This window comes from Podarcis vaucheri (genome assembly GCF_965113315.1).
Source record: "Podarcis vaucheri genome assembly, chromosome: 7".
In the NCBI taxonomy this organism is placed as follows: domain Eukaryota; kingdom Metazoa; phylum Chordata; class Lepidosauria; order Squamata; family Lacertidae; genus Podarcis; species Podarcis vaucheri.
Genome location: NC_138765.1, coordinates 86,246,908 through 86,274,200, shown reverse-complemented (window position 1 = coordinate 86,274,200; position 27,293 = coordinate 86,246,908). Strand labels below are relative to the sequence as shown.

General features: G+C 48.4%; 1 protein-coding gene across 5 annotated transcripts in view; it reads right to left on the bottom strand.

Moving 5' to 3' along the window:
- Positions 1 to 27,293, bottom strand: part of DMTN (dematin actin binding protein) — a 57,314-nt gene that overhangs the window by 13,900 nt on the left and 16,121 nt on the right. For 4 of the 5 annotated variants that reach the window (XM_082230423.1, XM_082230421.1, XM_082230425.1 and 1 more), the window contains exons 2-7: positions 16,252 to 16,312; positions 13,797 to 13,853; positions 4,899 to 4,973; positions 2,555 to 2,704; positions 1,126 to 1,170; positions 389 to 500 (exon numbers count right to left, since the gene is read on the bottom strand). In XM_082230423.1, coding sequence (XP_082086549.1) covers positions 389 to 500; positions 1,126 to 1,170; positions 2,555 to 2,704; positions 4,899 to 4,973; positions 13,797 to 13,814 — 400 coding nt within the window. In that variant the 5' untranslated portion in view covers positions 13,815 to 13,853; positions 16,252 to 16,312. The remainder of the gene's footprint in view (positions 1 to 388; positions 501 to 1,125; positions 1,171 to 2,554; positions 2,705 to 4,898; positions 4,974 to 13,796; positions 13,854 to 16,251; positions 16,313 to 27,293) is intronic. The other variant, XM_082230424.1, reaches the window with a different exon arrangement.

Here is a 27,293-nt window from a genome sequence, read left to right as displayed (position 1 = left end):
CTAACAAGGGGGTCAATATTCTGCCCACAGCTGTCAACTTTTCCCTTTTCTTGCGAGGAATCCTATTTGGAATAAGGGAATTTCCCTTTAAAAAAGGGAAAAGTTGACAGCTATGATTCTGTCTGGCTGAAGCTCTTTGAGCCAGCTGACGTTTCTGAGCCCTTTCCAAAGGCAGCCCCATGTAGTGTATGACGGCTGCATTGCAGGGGGCTGGACTAGATGACCTTTGGGGGTCCCCTCCAACTCTCTACAGTTCTATGACTGAGACCCCCCGGAGAGGCTGCAGCTGTTGGAGGGCAGGGAAGGGTCTAGGGGAGCAGTCTAAGGCGTGGGTGGGGGTGTCAGGGAAAGTCTGAAGGCGCCTTTGGCAAGGGGTGGGGGACCCTACCAGGGCGGTGGAAATGGTGGACTCCGCTGCGGCTGCTGCTGCTGGTTCGGCGGCTGCCCGGCTGGGAGGCATTGCCTGGAGACTTGCTCTCCTCCATCCAGTCGCGAGTGACCTGTGGGCAGAGCAAAGGAGGTCAGAGGAGGCCAGCAGTCCGGTTTCAGGGCCGGCCCAAGACATTTTGCCGCCTGAGGCAAAACGGGAGAAAATAGGAGGCAGGTGGCAACAGTGGCTCTGTTCTTCCCTGGTGGCAGCTGCGAGCTACAAGCACAGGGGACGGCGGATGGCAGGTTCCTGGGGTCCCCAGATCTGCAGCTCCCCCCAGCTGTCTCCAGCCTGCAGCCTGAGGCAGCTGCCTCATCGGCTGTAACGGGTGGGCCGGCCCCGGCCTGAATTGCCACACAGCCCTTTCCCTCCCGTTGCAGAAGACCAGCCTGCACCCTGCCCTCCACCAAGAGACTGTCAGCAGCCGAGGAGCTATGCCGGCCTGTCGTTTGGCAAGGAGTCCTGCAAAGGGGCTTGCCTCTTGGCCAGAGGGCTTCTGGAGCTGACAGGCCCCGGTGCGCTGAGCTCAATTGCTGCCCGTGCAGATACAGGAACACATCCCTCTCCCCGCCACCCTGTCGCACTGACAGCCTTGCTCATCTCTTCCCCACTCCCTCCCTCCCACTGGCCTCTTCTCTGCTCTTGGTAACCCATCTTGGAAACCCATCTCCAAGGCAACCCTGAGAAACACTTACTTCTGGAGAAGGAGGAGGAGAGAGGGATTTGGGCGAGAGGGAGCGCTGCAGAAGGGAGTCAAGAGAGAGAGAGAGAGAGAACTTCACTTGATGCCGCTCACATCTGAGTCATCTATTACGTCTAAAAGGCTTCCTTACAGAAGATGGAGCAAGCTTGTTTTCTGCCTCTCCGGAGAGGAAGACCCGAAACGATAGATTCAAATTCCAGGAAAGGAGATTCTGGCTAAACCATCGGAAGAACTTTCTGATGGTAAGAGCTATTTGACAATGGAAGGGACTCCCTTGGAACGTGGCAAAATCTCCTTCATTGGAGGTTTATAACAGAGCTTGAGTCATGTATGATCTAGTTGAGATTCCAGCATTTCAGGGGGCGAGCCTTAGGGTCCCTTCCACCCTAGTTTTCTATGATTCTGTGTCTATACTGCAAGCCACAGTGGGGCTCGTGGAACACAAAAACCTCACAGTATTAATTAGCCAGCCATTACAGAACTGGCCTTACTGTTTCCTTTTTCTAAAAAAAATATATTTTCATTAGTTTTTTTCAACATATCATTTCCAACGTTCATAAAACATAATTTCTTATCTTATACAATATTTTTGACTTCCGTCAACTCCTCTAATGATTTTCCATTTTTATCATAGAATCATAGAATCATAGAATCATAGAGTTGGAAGACATTTCTTAATTTCTCTATTACTTTTAATTATCATTAACTAATAATTCTCCAGGGACGCGGGTGGCGCTGTGGGTTAAACCACAGAGCCTAGGACTTGATGATCAGAAGGTCGGCAGTTCGAATCCCCGTGAAGGGGTGAGCTCCCGTTGCTCTGTCCCTGCTCCTGCCAACCTAGCAGTTTGAAAGCACATCAACGTGCAAGTAGATAAATAGGTACTGCTCCGGCAGGAAGGTAAACACCGTTTCCATGCGCTGCTCTAGTTCGCCAGAAGCGGCTTAGTCATGCTGGCCACATGACCTGGAAGTTGTACGCTGGCTCCCTTGGCCAATAAAGCGAGATGAGCGCCGCAACCCCAGAGTCGGCCACGACTGGACCTAATGGTCAGGGGTCCCTTTACCTTTAATAATTCTCCTCACAGTCTTTCTAGCAATATTTCAAATAATCCTCCTTACAGAACTTCTTGCAATCCTACTAGCGTAATCTGTTCATTACAATTACTTTTCAAATAGTTCGTATATTTACTCCAGTTTCTAAGAATCTCTGGTCCCGCAAGTTTCGAATCCTTCCTGTTAATTTATCTAACTCGCCATAGTCCATCAGTTTCATCCTCCACTCCTCTTTCGTCGGGCCTTGCTGTTTCCTAACAACTCCTACAGAATCACAACCTCAAAATAGCTTTTGCTGCGGTACTCTGGGCAAAGCAAAGGACCCCCCCACCCCAGGCCCGAAAAGGGGGGTTGGGCTGCCCCACCTCTCGGCTCCTTGGCCTCTCCACGTGGTCCAGGAGGGAGTAGGTAAAGTGGGGCTCATAGATCATCAAGTCAGGGCGCTCTATGTCCAGGATCGCCTTGTCTTTTGGGATTGCTGCTAAGTCCTTGTAGACTTCATTGTCCATTTTTGCCTGGGAAGGGAGACAGAAGCATCAGCATTCCAGGTCTTGATTCAGGAGGCATTCAAATAAACACACTCACTTACAAAACCAAACCTAAAGCTATATTACGTTGCACAACATATTAATTTGTCAATGGATCTGGATATTCGAGCCGACTTAAAAGCTACAAACTTTTGAGCCTGGTTACCTACAATAAATATCATGGGGTAGAAACACAGCTAGACCAAAGCAAACAATCTCTTTTTGTTAACAAATTGGTTGAAAATATGATATGGCAGCCATCTTCAAATATCTCAAAGGCTGTCACATGGAAGATGGAGCAAGTTTGAAACAACCTTTCTCCCTCCTCTATGTGACATCAAATATATAAAAGGATGTCACATAGAGGAGGGAGAAAGGTTGTTTTCTGCTGCTCCAGAGAAGCGGACACGGAGCAATGGATCCAAACTACAAGAAAGAAGATTCCACCTAAACATTAGGAAGAACTTCCTGACAGTAAGAGCTGTTCGACAGTGGAATTTGCTGCCAAGGAGTGTGGTGGAGTCTCCTACTTTGGAGGTCTTTAAGCAGAGGCTTGACAACCATATGTCAGGAGTGCTCTGATGGTGTTTCCTGCTTGGCAGGGGGTTGGACTCGATGGCCCTTGTGGTCTCTTCCAACTCTATGATTCTATGTTTTCTCCTGCTCTGGAGGGTAGGACTCGAACCAATGGCTTCAAATCACACGAAAGGAGATTCTGACTAAACATCAGGAAGGACTTTCTGTTAAGAGCTGTTTGACAATGGAATGGATTCCCTCCTCTGCACACCTTCCAGCTTCTCAATATCCTTCTTAAACTGTGGTACCCAGAACCGGACACAGTACTCCAGGTGTGGTCTAACCCAAGCAAAATAAAGCAGGATTATTACTCCCTTGATCTGGAGACTGGACCTCTGCTGAATAGAATTAGCTTTGCTTGCTGCTGCATCACACTGCTGGGTGATGGAGAAATGCTATTGGGTGATCTCTTGATCTTCTCTGCACAGAGGACCTAATACTTGCTGGTTCATCCTGAGCTTTGGCCAGCCTGACCTTTCTCCCTGCAGCTGTTGGCTACTCATGTATACTCTTCCTTCCTTCATAATTTCCCCTTTCTCCCCTTTCTTATTCATGCCCTTCTTATATCTCAGCTCATCTGTAACCAGCCACACTGGTTTCCCTGCTCCAGCCACCCCACAAGTTTCTGTGGGATGTAATCCACTGAGAGCAGTCAAGTACAACATTCCTTGGATTGCTAGAGAAGACATGCGAGGGAATGTTTGGTCCAGCCAGTTGAAACTTCCTGTTTCTCCTGGCTGGAGCATCCTTCCTTTTGCATGTGATAGAAAGTAGGCGTGACCTAACCTGTCCAGGTAACAAAAGGACGAGTCACGCAGCACACCTCTCTCTCTCCCCCCCCTTCTTCGTTTGACCAGCTTTTAGCTAGGACTGCTCTGCTAGCCTCTCAGCTAACAGAAGCACTGGGATTATTCCCCCATATGGGGTAGATCCCCATGTACATATTGGTAACTAAGTCTGCCTTCAGGGATCCAACTGTGAACTGATGTGAGTAAATTTCTTTTACTGACTTTGAATAAGATTGCCGTGTCTTTATTCTTTTAAGAGGGATTCAAGGGAACTTACCAGGAATATACAATTCAATCTGAGACAGACTGAATTGTAAAATAGTGAGAGGCTTGCACAAGCCTGCAACCAGCTATCTGCTGTGCATGTAAAAGGGGAATGTAAACTCTGCTAAGAAAAGGAACTTGCTAGTGCACATTATGAAGGATATTAATAAGCAATAGCTTCCAGTCCCAGTGTGGGTCTCAGCTTCGGCCAGGTAGGGTGTACCTGTCTTACCTGCTGCCGATGGCATGGTTTTGACTTTTTCTGGTTCTGCTCCTGCTGTAGTCTTGCATTTCTGCTATGTTGCTAAGCTTTTTAGTCTTCCGAATGAAGCCCCAGAAAGATGCTTGATGGAGAATCATAGAAGAGTTGGAAGGGACTCTGAGAATCATCTAAAACAACCCCCTGCAGTGCAGGAATATGCAGCTGCCCCATACGGGGATCAAACCTGCAACCTTGGCATTGTCAGCACCACGCTCTAATCAGCTGAGAGATCCATGCATGGAGGTGAGGTATCATTTAAAAGCAAAGAGTCCATCTGCATGGTACTACTCACCACAATGCTGGAGGGTGACCCAGGGACGCTGGAGCCCCGGGAAGAGCAGAGGCTCCCTGGGGATGTCAGCTGGTGCTGGAGAGAGGAGAAAAGACACGAGTCAGAGGGGATGTGAAAAGCAAAGAACTCCTTTCTCATCTCTTAACAGCAGCAGCCCAGGGTTGTATTGCCAAATTCTGGAAGGCCTTTGATCTTAATAATTTGGATTGCTGGTGTTCAAGGATTTGGGAAACCACCCTTCTTTTTTAAAAAAATAAATTAAAAAAATATCGACTGTTTTCACATAATAAATGATTCCAGCAAATAATCTTCATTATATTTTTCCCCATTTCCCCCCTCCCCCCATACCCTCCCTCCCCCCTATGACTTCCCTTAGCTCCTCTCTCTGATTTTTTAACACATATTATTTTCTGCATGTTGTAAAAATGTAAAGATCCTCAAGTTATCCATTTATTATATTAGCAACAATAAGTTTGTGTAAGTTTATTCGGCAAACCACCCTTCTTGAAAAGATATCCCCTCAACCAGTGGTGTCCAAACTTTTTCCAAAGAGGGCCAGATTTAATGAAGTGAAGGCCGACCAAAGTTGTTGACCTTTTTTTTAGAATTGAAGTTGTTGAGATTTTTCAATTTTACCCCACCAAAGTTGTTGGGGTTTTTTAGGATTGAGGCTATGGAGGTTTTTTTTTTATTTTACCCCAGGGGCCGGATTAAACCTACCGGCAGGCCGGATTAGGCCCCCGAAACGGACTTTGGACATACCTGTCCTAAACTAAACGTACCTAAAGGGCCGAGCTCAAATAACTTTTTAAAGTATACAGTCTATATATGACATGATGTTATTTCTTACACAGCACCATCAATACATACAAGTGTCTGGCTCCCTTAAGACTAAAAAGGACCTTTGTTCTAAGGAACGGTGGAACTCACAGGTGGAGACGGCTTATATTTTTAACAAATCTTTGCTATTTCTAAAGGGAACCTTTGTATGAGTTAATACTTTATTATCCTTTTGGAGCTGTCCTTCCAGACTGTGTTGATTTACAGTTTAAATATGTGATTCTTTGTTTTTCCTTTCTCTTTGTTATGTTTGTAGGGCTGTCGTTTTCTTGGCTAGCAACTCAATATTTTTGTAAAGAAAATCGGGGACCCGACTCAGATGGGGAGGAGGTGCTTCCACTAAGGGGGCAATACTAGAGCAGGCATTATCAACTTGATACCATGTAGGAGATTGGGGGGGGGGAGTGTTTTATGTTGAGGGATGGGGAAAAAGAATCAGGCATCTTGCCTCTTTGCTTTGTGGAGCCCTTGGTGCACAGTCTAAATTAGTGCTCCGAAGCACTCTAAAAAGGAAGACATTTTAAGGAAGGGGCACTGGGTGTGGACGGGCAGGTGGAGATTGACAGCAGTCACCTTATCCAGGGCAGCAGCCAGTCAACAGCCACCAGGTGGCGCTGCTTCCCTAAAGGCCAGAATGTGTGGCCAAAAATTGGAACAGCTGTATTTGCAAGAGCTTTATGGCCATTCGAGAAGCTTCTTCTTCCCATTTAAATGTCACTACACACACACACACACAGAGAGAGAGAGAGAGAGACAGACAGACAGACAGACAGACAGAGCGCTAGTGCATGAGAACAACACCTCTGGCCATGTATTTGTCTCCACTGCAATCCCACTGCAATCCATTGCAATTGTGGCTACCAGCAAATCCATCTGCCTGCCTCTTCCCTAGCAGCCCCATCACCAGCCCTGAGGCGTGGGAGGAGGAAGAGGAGAAGGGGAACCCCAGTTGTGGCTCATGGGGTGCCTTTTAGCCCCCCAGATATTGCTGATTAAAGGCGGCTGCTGCCCCAGTGCCAAAAGGGAAGGGACTCTCTACTTTGGGGACTCTATGAAGAGGTTGCCTTCTTCCTCTTTTCCACCTGTATTTATGGAAAGCAGGGTGGGAGGTTTCTACTGTGGAGGCTTGTGGGCAACGATTCATGTTCCCTCCCCGGGTAACGGCAGAAGGTATTGACTTCCCCATAAGATGCTTGGAAATTCTAATTTTTGTCCTTACTGCTGTTGAGTTCTGTTCTGTTAATCTACTGATCAATCTGTGCTTGTACAGTGGTACCTCGGGTTACATACACTTCAGGTTACATACGCTTCAGGTTACAGACTCCGCTAACCCAGAAATAGTGCTTCAGGTAAAGAACTTTGCTTCAGGATGAGAACAGAAATCGTGCTCCGGTGGCGCGACAGCAGCAGCAGGCCCCATTAGCTTAAGTGGTGCTTCAGGTTAAGAACAGTTTCAGGTTAAGAACGGACCTCCAGAACGAATTAAGTACTTAACCCGAGGTACCACTGTATATTGTTTTCCCGCATATTTGTATTGTTATTTCATTTAATTTCTCTAGGCTGTGGGGTTGAAATATTCAGCAAGGATCATTTTCTTCGCCGTTCCAAACTTTGGACTCCCATGAAACTTCCAAGGTCAGGGGGGGGGCTAATTTCACTGATGGGGTGTTTAAAAATAGGTCAGTTCAGCTGCAGAAGCACCAGCACAGGGGGACATCATCACAACACACAAAGCAACAGGCCAAGTGCAATCTGCTCGGCTTCTCTCCAACTTCCAACAACAGAGACCAGGGTGGGGGCAGCAAAGGAAATTCCTGTGATGTAAAATGAAGGGGAAAGAGGAAGAAGAAGGGAAGGGGTGTCTGTTATCAGAGGCCAAAAGGAGAATTTTGCAAGGGGAGGAAAGGTTAAAAATTTGTGTGTGTGTGTGTGTGTGTGTGTGTGTGTAAATTCATGCCAAATGTGCGGAACTCTATGGAAAAAATGCCGCGTGTCAGGCTAAAAAGGAACTTCTGATAAAACATTTCTGTTCCAGACACTGGAGAGACCTGTCAGGAGTAAGCATGGACCAATGGTACCAAATAGAATGAGAAACAGCCCTACTAGAAAAATTAACCAATAAACTGAAACTGACAGGGGGACAAATAGAAGAAGACGCCTTCTTTGTCACATACACAGCCCAACAAGACAACAACAAAAATCCACCAACAGCATACAAATCAATATGGCTAACCTGATCCGAAACACCCACCCACCCCACACGAAAACAAAGACAACCACAGCCAACCACAAATGAACAACCACACCCTAGGCCAACCCCAACCTCTCTCACCACCAAAGGAACACAAGTGAACAGCAAAGAACGCGCACAAGCAACGCTGACACAAAACCCCACACATATAGTAAGTAAAATAGAAACATCGCTACCCGACCCCCCCATCTCTCCACCTCTTTCCCCCTTTTCTTCCTAATGTCTCAACAAATGAAACTGATTTGTAAAAATGTTACATGGGGGGAAAATACGAGAGAGAGAGATTGCAAACACTTTTAAATATCAAGAAAATATTTAATAATAATAATAAAATATGTAGTAAAACCTTTCTTTTCCGTGACACAAAAGGAAGTCCTTCATGCAGTGCATGGTTAAACTATGGAACTCCCTGCCACTAGAGGCAGTGATGGCCACCAGTCTAGAGGGCTTTAAAAGAGGATTTGACAAATTCATGGAGGAGAGCACTATCGAAGGCTACTAGCCAGGATGACTGCTCTGCATACACAGCTGGAGGCAGTAATGCTTGTGAAGACCAGTGGCTTGAAACTACAAGAGAAGCCAACACTCTTTTGCTTCCATCCTGCTTGCAAGGTTTCCCACGGGGGTCTGGTCAGCCAGTATGAGAACAGGATGCTGGACTAAACTTGGCCTGATCCAGCACATTACATGGCAGAAGATTGAATGCAATCGCAGCTCCACCTTCCTGCATGGCTGCCAATAGATTAAAGGCTTGCATATGAGTTCATTAGGTAAAGGTAAAGGGACCCCTGACCATTAGGTCCAGTTGTGACCGACTCTGGGGTTGCGGCGCTCATCTCGCTTTATTGGCCGAGGGAGCCGGCGTACAGCTTCCGGGTCATGTGGCCAGCATGACTAAGCCGCTTCTGGTGAATCAGAGCAGCGCACGGAAATGCCGTTTACCTTCCCACCAGAGTGGTACCTATTTATCTTCTTGCACTTCATGCTTTCGAACTGCTAGGTGGGCAGGAGCAGGGACCGAGCAACGGGAGCTCACCCCGTCGCGGGGATTCGAACCGCCGACCTTCTGATCGACAAATTTTAGGCTCTGTGGTTTAACCCACAGCGCCACCCGCGTCCCTATAAGTGCATTATTATTTTTAATTTTAAAAAATCCGTTTTTGTCTTCCGTACATGCACAGCAGCAGCTGCAGGAAAGAAAGTCAATGCCATTCAACGAGGCCAAACGGAAATTTGCATTGGCCATGCAGGCAGCGTATTGAAGAGCTGTTTCCAGCAAGGATTTCCTTCCAGCAGGCACAGTAAACTCTGGCTTTGTCACAAATATACATTTGTATTCCCTCCTGCAAATCAGATGGGTTGCTGTGTGTCCCCAAAGCGCTGTTTTCTGGGCAGAGCTGCTGAATTCCAGCCCCCTTGCAAATGTGCCACCAAAGGGGACTGGAGACTGACTGATAAGATTCTTGGCTATCCAGTCGGGGACAGAAACAGAAAAGCTTTCTTAGAACCGGCTACACATCACAAAGCCGAGAGTGAGCCGGCTGCCAAGTTTCACTGCCTGGATGTTAAAAAGCAGGGTGGGGAGGGGCACACTGGAAAGCCAGTCTGCGAGATGGGGCAGTCTTTTTAAAATGTTTCAAGTGAATACCTCGTCTGGCCCACCTATATTACAATATAATCCTACAAAAAGAATTGCGGAATAGATTGCTCTCTTTGGATCCAAGATATCTGGCGATGCTTCGTAGCAGTCAAATTACAAAACAGAATACAGTGGTACTTTGGGTTACATATGCTTCAGGTTACAGACTTCCCTAACCCAGAAATAGTACCTCGGGTTAAGAACTTTACCTCAGGATGAGAACAGAAATCGTGTGGCGGCAGTGGGGGGGCCCCATTAGCTAAAGTGGTGCTTCAGGTTACGAACAGTTTCAGGTTAGGAATGGACCTCCGGAATGAATTAAGTACTGAACCCGAGGTACCACTGTAAAACCCTCCACATCTGACATTTGATCAGTGACTTCCATTTCAATACAGCCTTGAAAATTTATTTCCCTCCTTCAGCAGCGAGGCCAAGACTCGCTGCCCGCGGTAGCAAGGGGTTGGACTAGATGTCCCTCAGGGTCCCTTCCAACTATTCTATGCATCGCCCCCAAAAAGAGGACACCCATTTATTGCAGGCTAATTTGTAAGTGTAAGTGCAAAACTATAAATAAGTACTATGGCTGAGAGAAAACTGAAGGGGCATCGCCTCACCGTAGTGGAAAAGACTGTGACCACGTGGCCTTTTCTAACTAAACATCAGGAATAACGTTTTGACTGTAAGAGCCATTTGACAGTGGAACGGACTCCCTTGGAGGCTTTTAAACAGAGGATGGGAGGGGAGGGCATCTGTCAAAGATTATTTAGTGCCAGATTTACATATAACCTAAACAAGCTATAGCTTAGGGCCCCTCTCTCTTGGGCCCCCTCCAAAAAATTAAAGGAAAAACAACAACTGGATGTACATTTCCAAAATGTAAGATCAAAAAGAAATAAAATAATACATACATACAGCAACAGTGTTTTGTGTTGTGTAGGTTCCTATGATGTAAGTCATGGGCCCCACCTGCTAGCCTGCTCCTTAAAATATCATTGGTTTGCTCCTTTCTATATATAGGGTACCTACATACTGCATGGAAGTGTTGCATGGCAACATGTGCAAATGGCTTTAGATACCTATGAGGTCCATAAATTACCATATAGCATATATTCAACTCAAAAAACAGTGACAATTTGTTGTTGACAAAGGACAGCTGGAGATTTAAAGGGCCCTTTAAAGTAGCTTAGGGCCTCATCAAACCTAAATCCAGCCCTGGTGGTGATTCCTGCATTGCAGAGAGTAGGAATAAATGAACCTTGGTCATTTTATAATTCCATCCGCGGTCCAAGTGCTGCTTACTGTGAATGAGGAACTTTACGTGTTGCCCCCGCCCCTCTCCACAAATACATACAGCTTCTCTCCCTTCTTTGGGTCATCTTCAAACTGAGCTTTTACCTGACAGTCCTTCAAACAGAGGACTCTCCTCTGTCCCAAAGGACGCACAGCCCCTGTACTGCTACCTCACATCATTCTGCAGTCAGATTTTATTCCAATATGACAAACAGATAATTGCCTTTTCTTCCCCGAAGAGAGCTTGTGTCACAATTGCAAGTCCCCACAGATGCTGGAGCCTGTTCCCTGACAATATAAGCCACACCTCCCACCTCCCAACCCTTAAGCAGCTGTTCTTTTATTACCCCTGGGGGTTTGTGATTATTATCATCATTGCAAGTATTAATCTTGCGGCAGTTATCAAACTTCCTCCGAGATCTGTGCACATTCTCCTTACAGCATCCTCAGTGTAACCTAACAGAACCCCTGCTGGACCACTACAAAATCATGGATTATAGAGGGGTTTTTTTTTGCAATGCCTGGCCGATTTATAAAAACATATCTGCAGTGATACCAACCTCTTCAACACCTCCAAGATTCTGCAGAATTTTTCCTTTTCCCCCTAGTCTGTCACAGAGAAGTGGGAAGAGGGCTTGGCAAGTGTCCCTGCTGGACTGAGCTTTTCAGTGTCCACAGAATCATGGAAAGGTGGAACTGGAAGGGATCCCAAAAGTGATCTAGTCCAACCCCCTACGATGCAGGAATGAAGTTGACATCTATTGTAATCCTGTCAGCCTGTGCCTGAATGAGCCAACCTTACCCCATTTCTAAAGGGACAGAGTTGCCTTTGCTTCACACCAGACACGGAATGTGTTTCGGTGCTGGCTCTGTATGTCCTACCGCCTTAAATTGTGAACCGGTGCCCCCACCCAAATGTCCTGGCTAAGCTTCCTATGAATATACAGCCAAAACTGGAGTTAGTAGCCAGCCTGACTCCATGCTTTGTTTTCTGCCACTCACTTGCTGATTATCTCAGCCATGGCAAACATTTCAAGGTAGAAGTTTATTTTTCTCTTTTCCCTTACTCCACTGCAATTCTACAGCCTTTTGTGTTTGTCAATAAGCCTATCTTCTTGATCACAGAAACCTGATCTGGGGGTATTTTAGCTGACCTTTTCTTCACGTTTTCATCTTTTTAGCCAAGCTAACGACAGAGCCTAGGGCTTGCCGATCAGAAGGTCGGTGGTTTGAATCCCCGCGACAGGCTGAGCTCCTGTTGCTCAGTCCCTGCTCCTGCAGTTCGAAAGCACGTCAAAGTGCAAGTAGATAAATAGGTACCACTCCGGCAGGAAGGTAAACGGCGTTTCCGTGCACTGCTCTGGTTCGCCAGAAGCAGCTTAGTCATGCTGGCCACATGACCTGGAAGCTGGACGCCGGCTCCCTCGGCCAGTAAAGCGAGATGAGCACCGCAACCCCAGAGTTGTCCGCGACTGGACCTAACGGTCAGAGGTCCCTTTACCTTTACCAAGAGAGCACACGGCAGTCTTTGCCAGCTATGTTGGCTGGGGCTGATGGGAGCTGCCATTCACAACCACTGGAGGGCACCAGGTTAGGGAAGGATGGAGTGAGCTAAGGCTCAAGGGGTGTTGGGTGGCTGGAGACTGGGGCGCTCCATGCATCAGCCATCTCCCCCCTTAACGCACCCTCCTGCGTGTGAATTCTGGAGTGAATTTAATCTCAGCAGAGACACTGGAGTCACCGATCAAATTCAGTTCATCAAGTGGAATCACAGACTTCTGGGATGTCACTAATATGCCACTTAAAAAAAAAAAAATCCCCTTCATCGACTTAATAAAATATCAACAGAGGGTGTTGGCTGTTTCTTCCAAAAATATTTCCAAATGGGTGTTGGAATCTGTTTTACTAGAACTGCTCCCCCATTTTGCATATTTCTGCTGAGCAGAACAGAAACCCACTGGTCATTCTGCAAATATTCTACAGCCACCTTTTGAAGGACATGAATCCTGCCAAGAGGGTTTTCAAATTTCACAGAGTCCGAAGGGACCTTGCAGGCCATGCCATTCAACCACCCTGCTCAACACAGGAAACAGAGAAGGAGATTTAGCGCTATTTAATTAGATCCCTGGTCACATCACAGCCCTCCCTGTAGTGCTGTAAGTCAGCTTCTCATTTGCAGGTACTGAAAGAACCTGATGGGTGGACTGATTATTACATTCAGTGAAGTTAAAGAGAAGATGAATGCAGAGCAAGTAACCCCTTTCCCCTCACTTAACCTTGCAGCCACATGTTTCCCTCACAAAGGGACTTTAAAGTCCTAAATGGCCTCAGTCCAGTATACCTGAAGGAGCGTCTCCATCCCCATCGTTCAGCCGGCGTTCCACAGGGAGGGCGCCACTACCAAGAAGGCCCTCTGCCTGGTTCCATGTAACCTCACTTCTCACAATGAGGGAACTGCCAGAAGACCCTCGGAGCTGGATCTCAGTGTCCGGGCTGAATGGTGGAGGTGGAGATGCTCCTTCAGGTATACAGGACCAAGGCCGTTTAGGGCTTTAAAGGTCAGCACCAACACTTTGAATTGTGCTCAGAAACGTACTGGGAGCCAATGCAGGTCTCTCAGGACCGGTGTTATGTGGTCCCAGCGGCCACTCCCAGTCACCAGTCTAGCTGCCGCATTCTGGATTAGTTGTAGTTTCTGGGTCACCTTCAAAGGTAGCCCCACGTAGAGCGCATTGCAGTAGTCCAAGCGGAAGATAACCAGAGCATGCACCACTCTGGCGAGACAAATCCCCTCCTCACCCCATAATGAGAGCCCCAGAGAACCCGTGTAACCCGTTTCCCAGGGCAGGCCCAGACCAGACCAGACCAGCTTGGTTACCTTCTGTAGTTTCTCCATTCAGTCTCCTGCTTGAGGATCCAACTCATTCACCAAGTCCTGTCCAAGGAGAAGGAGGCAGGTTAAATTAGAAGGAGCAGATTCTCACAGGGCCAGTTTCTCCAGAAGTGCCTTGCCCAACTGGGTGCCTTCTAGATGTTTTGAACCAACTCTTATCTTCCCCAGACAGAAGGCCTTGATGCTATCAGCCCCACAGCATCGTACGGGGCTGTTGGGAGTTGAAGTCCAAAACAGCCTGTCCTATAAGGTTCTTCTTGTCATCACTTTGGAACAGCCAAGGGGAGCAGTCTGCCTCCATCCCACCCCCTCCGACTGACAGGACACCTCCTGGGAAATCACAGCCAAGCAGGCAGCAGCTGAAATCTCTCAGCCTCATTTTCCCATCGGTGAAATGGAACGGCAGTGACTTTCCTGAGTTATTCAGAATTATACTGGGAAATTGAACGGGATAAAAAGAGAACCAAGTCCACCACTTTGAGCTTGTGGAGAAAAAGGCGGGATGGAAATGGAATAAATAAGTAACAAATGAATAAAAGGCTCCATGTGGATTAAAGGCGGTGCAAAAGCTAGGAATGACATACAGCACCTCCTCTCTGTCTTTCTCTGTTAAAGCATCCTAAAAAGGGGTCGCCATATAGCACATTTTGCATTACTGACCATCATGAGGATTTAAAGGGATGCTGTGTAGCTTAAGGCTCCAGATCATTTGTAAAGGCAAAGGCAAAGGGACCCCTGACCATTAGGTCCAGTCGTGACCGACTCTGGGGTTGCGGCGCTCATCTCGCTTTACTGGCCAAGGGAGCTGGCGTACAGCTTCCAGGTCATGTGGCCAGCATGACTAAGCCGCTTCTGGCGAACCAGAGCAGCACACGGAAACGCCGTTTACCTTCCTGCCGGAGCAGTACCTATTTATCTACTTGCACTTTGACGTGCTTTCGAACTGCTAGGTGGGCAGGAGCAGGGACCAAGCAACGGGAGCTCACCCCATTGCAGGGATTCGAACCGCCGACCTTCTGATCGGCAAGTCCTAGGCTCTGTGGTTTAACCCACAGCGCCACCCGCATCCCTCCAGATCATTTGACAATGGGGCAAAAAGCGAAGGTGGCTGGATACTCTGGCCGCATCCAGATTTCTCGTGGCCGTGTTCCCTCCCTCCCTCCCTCCCTAAATGAACATCTTTCCAGGCCCTTTGACTCCTTGCCAAATTGGAGGAAAGGCAACGATTCACGGCACAGAGAAAGTGGGTAGGGAAGAGGTTTATTCCCTCTCTCCTAATGCTATAACTGGTGGGATAAAAACAAAGCATTTCTTCACACAGCAGTGACAGCACCAAGTTAAACTATGGAACTCCCTCCCACTGGAGGCAGTGGGGAGAAGACTATGGATGGCTACTAGCCAGGATGGCTATGCTCTGCCTCTACAGTTGAAGGCAGCGTTGCTGTTGTGAGTCACTTTGAAGATGATTCGGCTACAGAAAAGAGGCGTACGGATGAGGGGTCAGTCAGGAAGGCCAAGGAAGGAACCAGACGGGCAACTCCCAACAGGACTTTTTCGCCTCCACAGTCCTGCCATGTCCAGGTCTCTATGGGCTTTGCCTTCCTACCCTATTAGGGGGCTGAGGTTGCCAAGCGTGGACTGTGGGCAGCAGGTGAGGAGGGGGGCAGGATAGCAGAGTGAGGGGAAGTGAAGCTAATGGAAGATGAGGGGCAGATGACAGGCACATGAAAGATTCATGGCTTGGTGGCAGGGGGCTGAGAAACTGCCTGGATGGTGGGGTGGGGGTGGGGAGCCAGCATGATCTCAGGATTGCAGAGGTGAAGCTAAGAGATTCACATGGAGGTTGCCCAAGAAAAGATGTCAGACTGTTTTTGTATGCAGCTAGAATTTTGTTGGCCAAAAATTGGAAACTACAAGGAGTACCAACAGTGGAGGAATGGCAGATGAAGATGATGGACTTTTGGGAGCTAGCCAACCTGACCGGAAGAGTCCGTGACCAGAAGGAGGAGGAGTACCAGGAGGAATTGAAGAAATTCAAAGACTATTTAACCAAATATGCTAAGATAATCTAAACAGAAATATTTGCAAGCACCATTGGCCTAGGATTTAAATATGTGATATTATAGAATACTATGTCTAATGTGAAAATGAAAAGAAAGAAAGATGTTAATTGCCTAAGTATATTTTATGTGAAAATAGTTTTGGAAAACTGTTATAATGATATACACTGAAACTCAGCTTGGGGGAGTCAAGGAAGTCATCCAACAATGTAAACAAAAGTGGAATTACTATATTTAAGATGTTTGTTTGTTTGTTTGTTTATAAATATGGAAAATTAATAAAATAAATTTTTTTTGGGGGGGGAAAGATTCACATGGAGGGAGGCCGCAAAGAGCCAGCCTCTGTTAGAGATGGAGAAATAGGTGTGGGGGCCACTTACCTGCTCACCTGGCTGTTCCCATCCCTCCTGGCTTGGCTGGGACTTGGATCAGCGGCTCCTTCTGCAAGGAGAGACAACAACAAAATATAAGACAAAAACCAAAAAATATAATCCAGAAACAATGGAAATGTCTAAATGGTTATTTCTGTAAATATTGTAAGATAAGATGTTAGAAGTTACTTGAAAGTACCAAACAGGCCTAGGACTAGAATAAGAATGAATTCTAAAAGATTATGGACTAGATTATTAAGAAAAGAGAAGAGGAAGTAAACTGAAGGAGTTAATTTTATGAGAAATATGATTTTGGAGAGCTGTCACAAAGCGATTCAATGAAATTCAGTTGGGGGAGGAGTCAGTTACAAATCAAAGTTAAATTGGGTATTAGAAGTTATACGTCTATTGTTTTCGTTTTATTTTTCTTTAGAATTGTAATGTATGTTTCTTTTTGTGTGTTATATACATTATGTTTGTGATAAATGTTGAAAATTAATTTTAAAAATTGGAAAAATAAATAAATGATTATTTATGTAGACAAGGATTAAATGTAAGGTATCGGTTGTGTTCAGAACTGATTTATGAAAGATTTAGAAAACTTATTGATTAGAATATTTGTGTGAGATGGTATGGGGAAGATACGGAATGACAGATACAATCTTGCTTAAAATGTATATAGGAAGTGCAGTGTGAGCGATGGAAGTCAATCAATGAAATTTTATTATTATTTTCATATTGAGATATTTGTAGAATAAATTTGGAAGAAATTATTCCAACTTTTCTTCTTCTTTTCTCTTTATTTTTTCTTCTTCTTTTCTCTTTGGTTCCTTTTTTCATATATATGTGCTTATTTGAAATATGTATGTATGTATGTATGTATGTATGTATGTATTTGCAATATTTTGCTTATATTTTTAACAATTACAGTGGCACCTCAGGTTACATACGCTTCAGGTTACAGATTCTGCTAACCCAGAAATAGTGCTTCAGGTTAAGAACTTTGCTTCAGGATGAGAACAGAAATCGTGCTCCAGGGGCACGGCGGCAGCGGGAGGCCCCATTAGCTAAAGTGGTGCTTCAGGTTAAGAAGAGTTTCAGGTTAAGTACGGACCTCCGGAACGAATTAAGTACTTAACCAGAGGTACCACTGTATGTTAAATAAATTATTATTTTTTTAAAAAAAAAAACACACACAAAAAAAACACACAAATGGGTGAGCAGCTCCAAAGCTGCCCAGCTTGTAAGCTGCAAGTAGGCAGGTCTCAGAAGTGCCTTCAGCCTCAGAGCCTGAAGCACACGGAGCAGAGCAAATTTGGGGCAGGCCCAGGTGCTTGATTCATTCACCTGCTGAGAAGGATGGAATGCCTGATGGGACACCATCTTCACAAATCCATCCGTGGAGACAGAATCATAGAACTGTAAAGGTGGAAGGGAACCCCAAGGGTCATCTAACCCAACCCCCCTGAAATGCAAGAACCACAGCAAAAGAACCCCTGGCAGATGGCCAGCCAAGCTCTCTTTAAAAACCTCCGAGGAAGGAGAGTCCACCGCTTCCCAAGAGCGTCCGTTCCTCTGTTGAATAGCTCTCACTGTCAGAAAGTTCTTCCTAACTGAGCACAAATCGGAAGACCCAGAGCTGTCCCAGCAGGAAACTGTTAAGTTGTGGGTGAACATATCAGACGACACAGCGATTCTTCAAACAGCTCTTGTTTATTCACAGGCCAGGACAGAACTGAGCTGAAGGGTTCAGCCAGCCTGCTTATATAGAGCTCCACTACACTGCAACAGTAACCACTTTCTGTAACTATCCAATCACTGAACGTCACTTTCAATTCCTTATTTGCATATGTGGACCTGAGTCCCCTGCTGGCCCAGGGTGAGAACTTCAGTACATAACAGAAACCAAAGGAGGGACAGCATCTGAGATCAACCCAGCAGCAGCAGCACCACAAACAACTATTTACAAACTGAGTCCCTTTTTCCCAGCTGTGTTCAACTAACAGTCTCTTCCCCCCACCCATTTTCATGCGTGTTATTTGACTCTTATTCAATTTTAATGTTTTGGGTTTTTTTAAGATTCCCTGTCTGGAATTCCAGAGAGCAAATACCAAGCCAGCTAGGCCAAGGGTTTGGTTGGCGCTGTGGTGTAAACCACTGAGCCTTGGGCTTGCCGATCGGAAGGTCGGCGGTTCGAATCCCTGCGACGGAGTGAGCTCCTGTTGTTCGGTCCCTGCTCCTGCCAACCTAGCAGTTTGAAAGCACAAAGCGCGAGTAGATAAATAGGTACCACTCCAGCGGGAAGGTAAACAGTGTTTCCGTGCGCTGCTCTGGTTTTGAACCGCCAACCTTCTGATCGGCAAGTCCTAGGCTCTGTGGTTTAACCCACAGCGCCACCCGCGTCCCTGTATGGGCGGGGTATAAATAATAAATTCTATTCTATTCTATTCTATTCTATTCTATTCTATTCTATTCTATTCTATTCTATTCTATGAGCAATTCTCCCCTCCTGTGGTTTCCAGCAACTGGGATTCAGAAGCATTGCTGCTTCCAGCTGTGGAGGCAGAGCCTAGCCATTGTGGCTAGCAGCCATTGATAGCCTTCTCCTCCATGCATAGGTGCCAACTCCCTGGGGCCCTGGGTGCCCAAGTACAAAATTCCCCATGAAGGGGCTGGGCACCCACAAAATCCGGTGCCAAGGTCATGCCTGCTGCATGGGACCCATGGCCCTAGGCACCCATGGTCACGGGGCCAAGATGGCACTCCTGCCTCCATAACTTTGTTTTTTAATCATTCTGCTGGCAAATGTATATGTATAATTTGTGTCCTTTAGAATAGAAAAGCTATGTAACCATTTTAGAAACAAAAGGAAAGGCTGCAGCAAAAAGTGCAAAGTTTCAAAGGTGCAACTACATCCTAGCACAACCTTTTTGTGTCTGGTGGTGCCAGCCAGATGTTTTGGACTGTAACTCCCCATCAGCCCACCAGCACATCTGGTTGCAGAGGGCTGCCCTAATGCTCACATTGCCCCTCCCTCAAACATGCACAGTTTGTTCCTAAAGGATCCAGAGTTAGGAGTGAGCAGCGAAGATGATGCCAAATATGGCTGCTGACACTGAATTGTTCAGGGCTGTTAAAACAAAGAGATGTTGCAAAGAACTCCGAAAGGACCTCTCCGAACAGAGTGAATGGACGGTAAAATGGCAAATGCAATTCAGTGTCAACAAGGGTAAAGTGATGTATGTTGGGGCAAAATAATAATAATGTCATGTGTACCCTCATGGGGTCTGAACTGGCTGGTACTGACCAGGAAAGAGAGGTTGTTCTGAGCGGCTGCTTCTGCAGCAAATAGATACTTAAAGGGCTACCAGAGTTATTGTGCCTGCTTTGCCTCTGGTCCACAAAAGTCCCAACCACAATAAACCTGTTAAGTTTTTAAGGTGCTGTTGCCTCCAGAATTTGTCCTGCAATGATTGCAGAAGGAACGAGCCTCTAGAAAGAGTTGGGTGAAATCAGGAAGGGCAGCGTGTCTCTTTCTGCCGCCCTTCTCTCTGTGCCTTAGTTGCCGCACGTCCTTGCAGCTAAACAGAAAAGCTCTTTCCTGGACGGCAGGGGATTGCGGAGGCATCTGGAATCCCTTGTGGAAGATGCTGGGACCAGGCGTGTCCCATTCATCTGGCCTGAAAGCCGTGTCTGTGTGCAGCGGCAGCGTTAGCAGGCAGGGAGCATGAAGGGCACATTGTGTGTGCCGGAGAGGCCGGCCACTCAGGCCTGGCAGCATCCAGACACTCAGATTTTCCATAGGCATTTTCCATAGGCTCAGAAAGTCAAGGGGAGGGCAAGGAGGACTGGGAGAGGAAGACACGTCCATTTGTTCTCAAGAGGGCTTATGAGGTGGCTCTTGGGGGGGGGGAGGACTTTTGCATGAGCCAGCTGCTGAGGTGTTCTGAACTGCATCACCAAGTTGGCTCCTCAGGTAAGGCTTCTGGGAGGTAAAGGTAAAGGGTAAAGGGACCCCTGACCCTTAGGTCCAGTCGTGTCCGACTCTGGGGTTGCAGGGCTCATCTCGCTTTACTGGCCGAGGGAGCCGGCGTACAGCTTCTGGGTCATGTGGGCAGCATGACTAAGCCGCTTCTGGCAAACCAGAGCAGTGCACAGAAGCGCCATTTACCTTCCCGCCAGAGTGGTACCTACTTATCTACTTGCACTTTGTGTTTTCGAACTGCTAGGTTGGCAGGAGCAGGGAGCAAGCAATGGGAGCTCACCCCGTCACGGGGATTCGAACCGGCGACCTTCTGATCGGCAAGTCCTAGGCTCTGTGGTTTAACCCACAGCGCCACCCGCATCCCTAGGCTTTTGGGAAGGCACTGGCAAAAGGGAGCTTCCCTTCCTCACAAAACGTAACAACATAAGCAGAGCCTTCTGGATCCGGCCGATGGCCCATCTAGTCCAGCGTCCTGTTCTCACAGTGGCCAACCAGAAGCCCATAATGGGAAACTCACAAGCAGGACCTGAGCACAAGAAGAAACTCTTGCGGTTTCCAGCATCGCCACCTCTGACCATGGGGAAAAAATAGAGGCAGAGCAAAGCCATTGTGGCCATGGAAAAATTCACGGAGGAGTATAAGGCTAGCCCTCTTTTAAAGCCGACCAAGCTGGTGGCCATCACTGCCTCCTGTGGCAGAGAGTTCCATAGTTTAACAAGGCGTCAGCCCACCTAGTGGTTTTCCCAAGGGGCTGGTATACAACCCAAGCTGTCAATAAACTTGAAAGGGTGATTCTGCACCAGCCTGGCGCCTTCCAGGTGTCCTGGACTACTACTCCCATCAGCCCTGTATAAGGCACAGCCACATGTCACTGGGGCTGATGGGAGTTGTAGTCCAAAACACCTGGAGGACACCAGGTTGGCGAAAGAGCTGCACCCATCACTCTGCATCTTTGCCCAGGTGGTCTAAAAGGATCAGCACAGCGGCAGCAACGCCTCATTCAACACGTTTCCCCCTCAAACTGCTATGCAGACCCTCTCCCGCTGCATTTCCAGTGACTGCAGCGACTTGGACGAAGCGCCCCTTGGCACAAAGGCATGGGTCCGCAACAACAAGATGAATTTAAACAGGGAGAAATGTAAAGTATTGCACTTGGGCAAAAAAAATGAGAGGCACAAATACAAGATGGGTGACACCTGGCTTGAGAGCAGTACATGTGAAAAGGATCTAGGAGTCTTGGTTGACCACAAACTTGACATGAGCCAACAGTGTGACGCGGCAGCTAAAAAAGCCAATGCAATTCTGGGCCTCATCAATAGGAGTATAGCATCTAGAGCAAGGGAAGTAATAGTGCCACTGTATTCTGCTCTGGTCAGACCTCACCTGGAGTACTGTGTCCAGTTCCGGGCACCACAGTTCAAGAAGGACACTGACAAACTGGAACGTGTCCAGAGGAGGGCAACCAAAATGGTCAAAGGCCTGGAAACGATGCCTTATGAGGAACGGCTAAGGGAGCTGGGCATGTTTAGCCTGGAGAAGAGGAGGTTAAGGGGTGATATGATAGCCATGTTCAAATATATAAAAGGATGTCACATAGAGGAGGGAGACAGGTTGTTTTCTGCTGCTCCAGAGAAGCGGACACGGAGCAATGGATCCAAACTACAAGAAAGAAGATTCCACCTAAACATTAGGAAGAACTTCCTGACAGTAAGAGCTGTTTGACAGTGGAATTTGCTGCCCAGGAGTGTGGTGGAGTCTCCTACTTTGGAGGTCTTTAAGCAGAGGCTTGACAACCATATGTCAGGAGTCTTCTGATGGTGTTTCCTGCTTGGCAGGGGGTTGGACTCGATGGCCCTTGTGGTCTCTTCCAACTCTATGATTCTAGGATTCTATGGTCTTTGCCACACCCAAAGACCCCTTCCAGATATTTTGGGATGCATAGGTCCCAGCCAGCAGCGCCAGGGGCGCAGATGTGAATCGGAGTCCAAAACCCGCGGAGGAAGGTTGCCGGAGCTCCGCCGTGTGAACGGGTTTTGCTCCACTCAAGCGGTGCTTCTGTTAACGTCCTCGTGGCGCCGAGGTCTCCTAGGGCAGCAGTCGAGACCTCTGCCCCGGAGAACCTACATAGGAAATACTCAGAGCGAGCCGAGAGCGCCCGACGGGGCGGAGGCGCGCAACGGCGCTTGGGCTGCCTTTCGGCTGGTGCTGAGCGCCCTCGGAAGAGGCCGGCGGTGCTTATCTGTCGCGCCCAGGCAGGGCCCCGCCCGGCTCGCGCCCCCTCCGACCTCGCGGCGCCCCGCCCGGCCCGCCGGCTGCGAGCAGATAGGGAGAAGCCGCGGGCGCCCGGCCAGCCCCAAGGGTGCCTCTGAGCGCGTCCAGAGTTCCCACGGGCGGGGACCGGCAGCTGCGGGGAGGGCGCTTCCGACAGCCGAGGAGAGAGAGAGGCAGCCGGCCCGGGCCTTCCCCGCCCCGCTCCCTTCCTCTCCCGGCTGCACGAGCTCGCGGGGTCAGGAGGCCGCGGCGATGGAAAAGCCGCTGACGGTGCCAGAAGCGCGCTCGGCCGGGTCACAAGTTCCAGAAGCAGCCGGAGGGGCCGGCCGGACTCGCCCCGCGAGGGGCCCGCAGGCAGGGAGGCAGCGGAGGCGCCCGTCGGGCCTTGCACCAGGAACCCCCACGACCTGCCCAAGGCTTCTCAGTTTGTTTGTTTGTTTGTTTGCTTGCTTTTTATTGGGTTTTGCAAGCAAGAACGTTTTACAAATAAGTATACCAAGTTTTCTCATGTGCATCACAAAAAATAGCATAATAAATGTGGGAAAAAATATATTTCATTGTTCGTGGTCAATGTTTTGCATTTTTATCCTACCTGTTTCTCCAAGGAGATCAATGTGGCATTTTCATTTTCCCGCACCTCATGTAATCCCCATAACAGCCTTGTGATGTGGGTCAGACTGAGAGGCAGTGACTGCCCCCCCCCAACGTCATCCAGCGAGCCTCCTGGCCAAGTGGAGATTCAGTCCTCTGTCTCCCAGTCCTAGTCTGACACTCTGACCATTACAACACACTTCCCCCTGTCTATGCCGCCCCCACCACCTGGATATGGTACAGGTATGCCAGTCATGCTGCCAACTTGGAAGTGCATTTCCTCAAGTCCCCAGTAGACCTGGGCCAGGTGCCACCTGCCACCTTGTGACTCCTCAGTTCACCTGCATGCCCTCTGTTGGCATCACCCTCCAGCTTGCGCTGCCCTTCAGCTCCTTCTAGAGTCCCAGGAGCCCCTGGAAATGGGTGCCTGGGGCTCCAGGATGCCTGCTGGACATCTAGCACTTTTACAAGGTGCATGTGACACCAATGACCAGGGAGGGCACCACCAGTGGCATTGGCAGGAAGCCTCTGGGGCACTCATGGGCAGGAGCAAAAAGGCTTGTGGGTCTGCCTGGGACATAAAGTAGCTTTCCTCCCATACATTTAGCTGTGATTTCTGCATAGAAGGGAGTTGAACTGGATGACACTTCCAACTCTGCAATTCTGTTATTCTATGAAACCCAGAGGGACGCGGGTGGCGCTGTGGGTTAAACCACAGAGCCTAGGACTTGCCGATCAGAAGGTCGGTGGTTCGAATCCCCATGACGGGGTGAGCTCCCGTTGCTCGGTCCCTGCTCCTGCCAACCTAGCAGTTCAAAAGCACGTCAAAGTGCAAGTAGATAAATAGGTACCACTCCAGCGGGAAGGTAAACGGCGTTCCGTGCACTGCTCTGGTTTGCCAGAAGTTGCTTAGTCATGCTGGCCACATGACCCGGAAGCTGTACGCTGGCTCCCTCAGCCAGTAAAGCGAGATGAGCACTGCAACTCCAGAGTCGGCCACGACTGGACCTAATGGTCAGGGGTCCCTTTACCTTTACGAAACCCAGAGATGCAGGAGGTGTTCTAACCATGCTCTTCTGAGTCAAAATGCAGTTTCGCAGAGTACCAAACACTTCACACAACAGGGGAAGAAATGCGAAGTTGTGCCACAACCTTGACACAGGAGCAAAAGTTACGCCAGTGACTGCCGGGAGCTTCTGCAGCAATCGCAAAAGTGACTGGATTTAAATGCAATACATTTAAAGACTGTTTAAAACAATTCCCTGAAAAGAGAAACAGCACAGAAACACAAGAAAGTCAGACGGGCCTGCTGGATCAGGCCAGTGGCCCATCTAGTCCAGAATCCTGTTCTCACAGTGACTGACCAGATGCCTCTACTGTATTGGGAAACCTGCAAGCGGGACGAGCACTAAAGCAACTCTTTCCTCTGGTGGTTTCCAACAACCAATACTCAGAAAAATTGCTGCCTCTACCTGGGGAGGCAGAGCAGCCCCATCCTGGCCAGTAGCCAAGGCTGTAACCACACTACTCCCTTAAACCCAGTTAGGTTGTTCTTTAAAGGTAAAGGGACCCCTGACCATTAGGTCCAGTCGTGGCCGACTCTGGGGTTGTGGCGCTCATCTCGCTTTACTGGCCAAGGGAGCCGGCGTACAGCTTCCGGGTCATGTGGCCAGCATGACTAAGCCGCTTCTGGCGAACCAGAGCAGCGCATGGAAACGCTGTTTACCTTCCCGCCGGAGCGGTACCTATTTATCTACTTGCACTTTGATGTGCTTTCGAACTGCTAGGTTGGCAGGAGCAGGGACCGAGGAACAGGAGCTCACCCCGTCGCCGGGATTCGAACAGCTGACCTTCCGATCGGCAAGCCCTAGGCTCTGCGGTTTCTCTTAACCCCTCCATCAAATCAGATTGAAACTGGTTTGGGGGAAAACTGCATCAAGCAGAGCATCTCACAGGAGAGAGAAATGGAGTGTGGCTAATGTGCAGACACCGCACTCCCCAAAGCAGCAGCCGGAGCGCATTGGAGTAAACGGAGGTGTGTCCACTTCTCTCCTTCCATCTGAAGAGCCTCCATTGAATCACAAGCGACTGGCAGCTCAAAGCCACAAGTTTCCCATGGATTTCTGAGGGCGGCAGTGGCGGCAGAGGGGCTCAAGGAAGTGCCCCTCCCCCCTCTCCCTTTTCAGCAGAGTCCATTAGAGACAATGAAATCTTAATGTAGGAGCCACCAAGTTAATGGCACGGAAACGGCCATAAGGAGAGAGCTGAGTGCAGTCAGGCTCAGGGAAAAAGCAACACACACACACACAAAAACACACACAGCCCCACACCCTTTTTCTATATAGGATATCAGCCTGGCCTAGATATGCCCTTTTCGCAAGGCAGACGACAGAAGCTCCTTCCTGGCATTGGCAATCTGCAAGGAAGAGAGCAAGCGAGCACAAAACCATCACCATCACCCCAAAACTGCCCTGGCTGCTGCTATTTTTGCTTCTAGGCCAGTTGCCAGAAAGGGCATGTCCTCACCACAGCCCCACTCAGAATTTTCCATTTCCAAAGCTGGCATCTGAGCCACAGGTGCAGGAGGCAGAGCAGGTTCCATCTGGAGATTTGCAAAGATGCCCCAGAAGAGAAGCCCAAATTCTATGTTGTGGGATGTGAAACACAAGAGCAGTCAAGTACTACATTCCTAGAGTGAACATGTTTACACGTGGGGAGGAATGTTTGTCCAGCCAGCAGGTAAACTTCCCGTTTCCTTCTGGGCTGGGACAGACTTCCTCTGCATGTGACTGGAGGTGGGTGTGGCCTCACCTGTGCAGGTAACGACAAAAGCACAGGACAGGGCAGCCATCTTTGACTACATGCATTGAAGGAGCAACATCTGCTTAGCCAAAGATGCTCTCTTGGCTTCTAGCCAAGAGAGGACAAAGGGACTGTCTCCTTATGAGATAGTTTCCAGGTGTATGTTACTTTTCTAAGCTAAGTCTGCCTTCTGGGGTCCAATTTTGAATCGAATGTGGGAAAACTCTTTTTATACTTTTATAGAAGACTGTGTTGTGTCTTATCTTTTATGAGGGAATAAGGGGAAAATACCAGAACAGTTATTATAGAGGCTTTAGCGAGCCTGAGCAAACGCAGCCGCTGAGCAAGTTTAAAAAGGGGGGTGTTACTCTGCTAAATTGTGAACTTGTTTACACAAGTTGGAAAGGCTATAATCAAACAATATATGCTCTCCTGCATCTCTGAACATTCCCACAAATGTTCCTGAAGTCAGCCAGCTTCTGGATGCACCCCGTCTCGCCCTCCACCTCAGGCAGCACAATATAATGGACCAGTCCTGCTTCCTGCAAACAAGCAACCAGAGACAAGTCACTGACTGTCTAGTTTGTTAGAAGCTTCAGATGCAGGCAGGAGTGTTTCAAGCTGGTGGGACAAAGCGTCAGCAGCTGGACCGATGTTTCCTGCTGAACAGAACGAGGTGGAAAAACGAAGTCCAGATACACACATTTCCTCTGCTGTTGCAAGCTACACAGCTGGGCGTGTTGCATCCCAGCTTTGCCTTGGATCTCAGCCACCCCCAAACAGGGCTCAGCATTCCAGGCAGCCCCTGAGAGGAGGCACTGCAAACCGGCTTCTTGACCTCTCTGGTGCCTGTGCCAATCGCTACTGAGCTGAGCTGCCTCTCAACTCATGCAAGGAGAAGGCTGCCTGGGAGGAACTGCTGCTGAAGTTTATAATAATAATAATTTATTATTTATACCCCGCCCATCTGGCTGGGTTTCCCCAGCCACTCTGGGCAGCTTCCAAAAGAACACTAAAATACAATAACCTATTAAACATTAAAAGCTTCCCTGAACAGAGCTGCCTTCAGATGTCTTCTAAAAGTCTGGTAGTTGTTCTTCTCTTTGACATCTGGTGGGAAGGCGTTCCACAGGGTGGGTGCCACTACCAAGAAGGCCCTCTGCCTAGTTCCCTGTAACTTGGCTTCTCGCAGTGAGGGAACCACCGGAAGGCCCTCAGCGCTAGACCTCAGTGTCCAGGCTGAACGATGGGGGTGGAGACGCTCCTTCAGGTATACTGGACCAAAGCCGTTTAGGGCTTTAAAGGTCAGCACCAACACTTTGAATTGTGCTCTGAAACGTATTGGAAGCCAATGTAGGTCTTTCAAGACCAGTGTTATGTGGTCTTGGCGCTCCCAGTCACC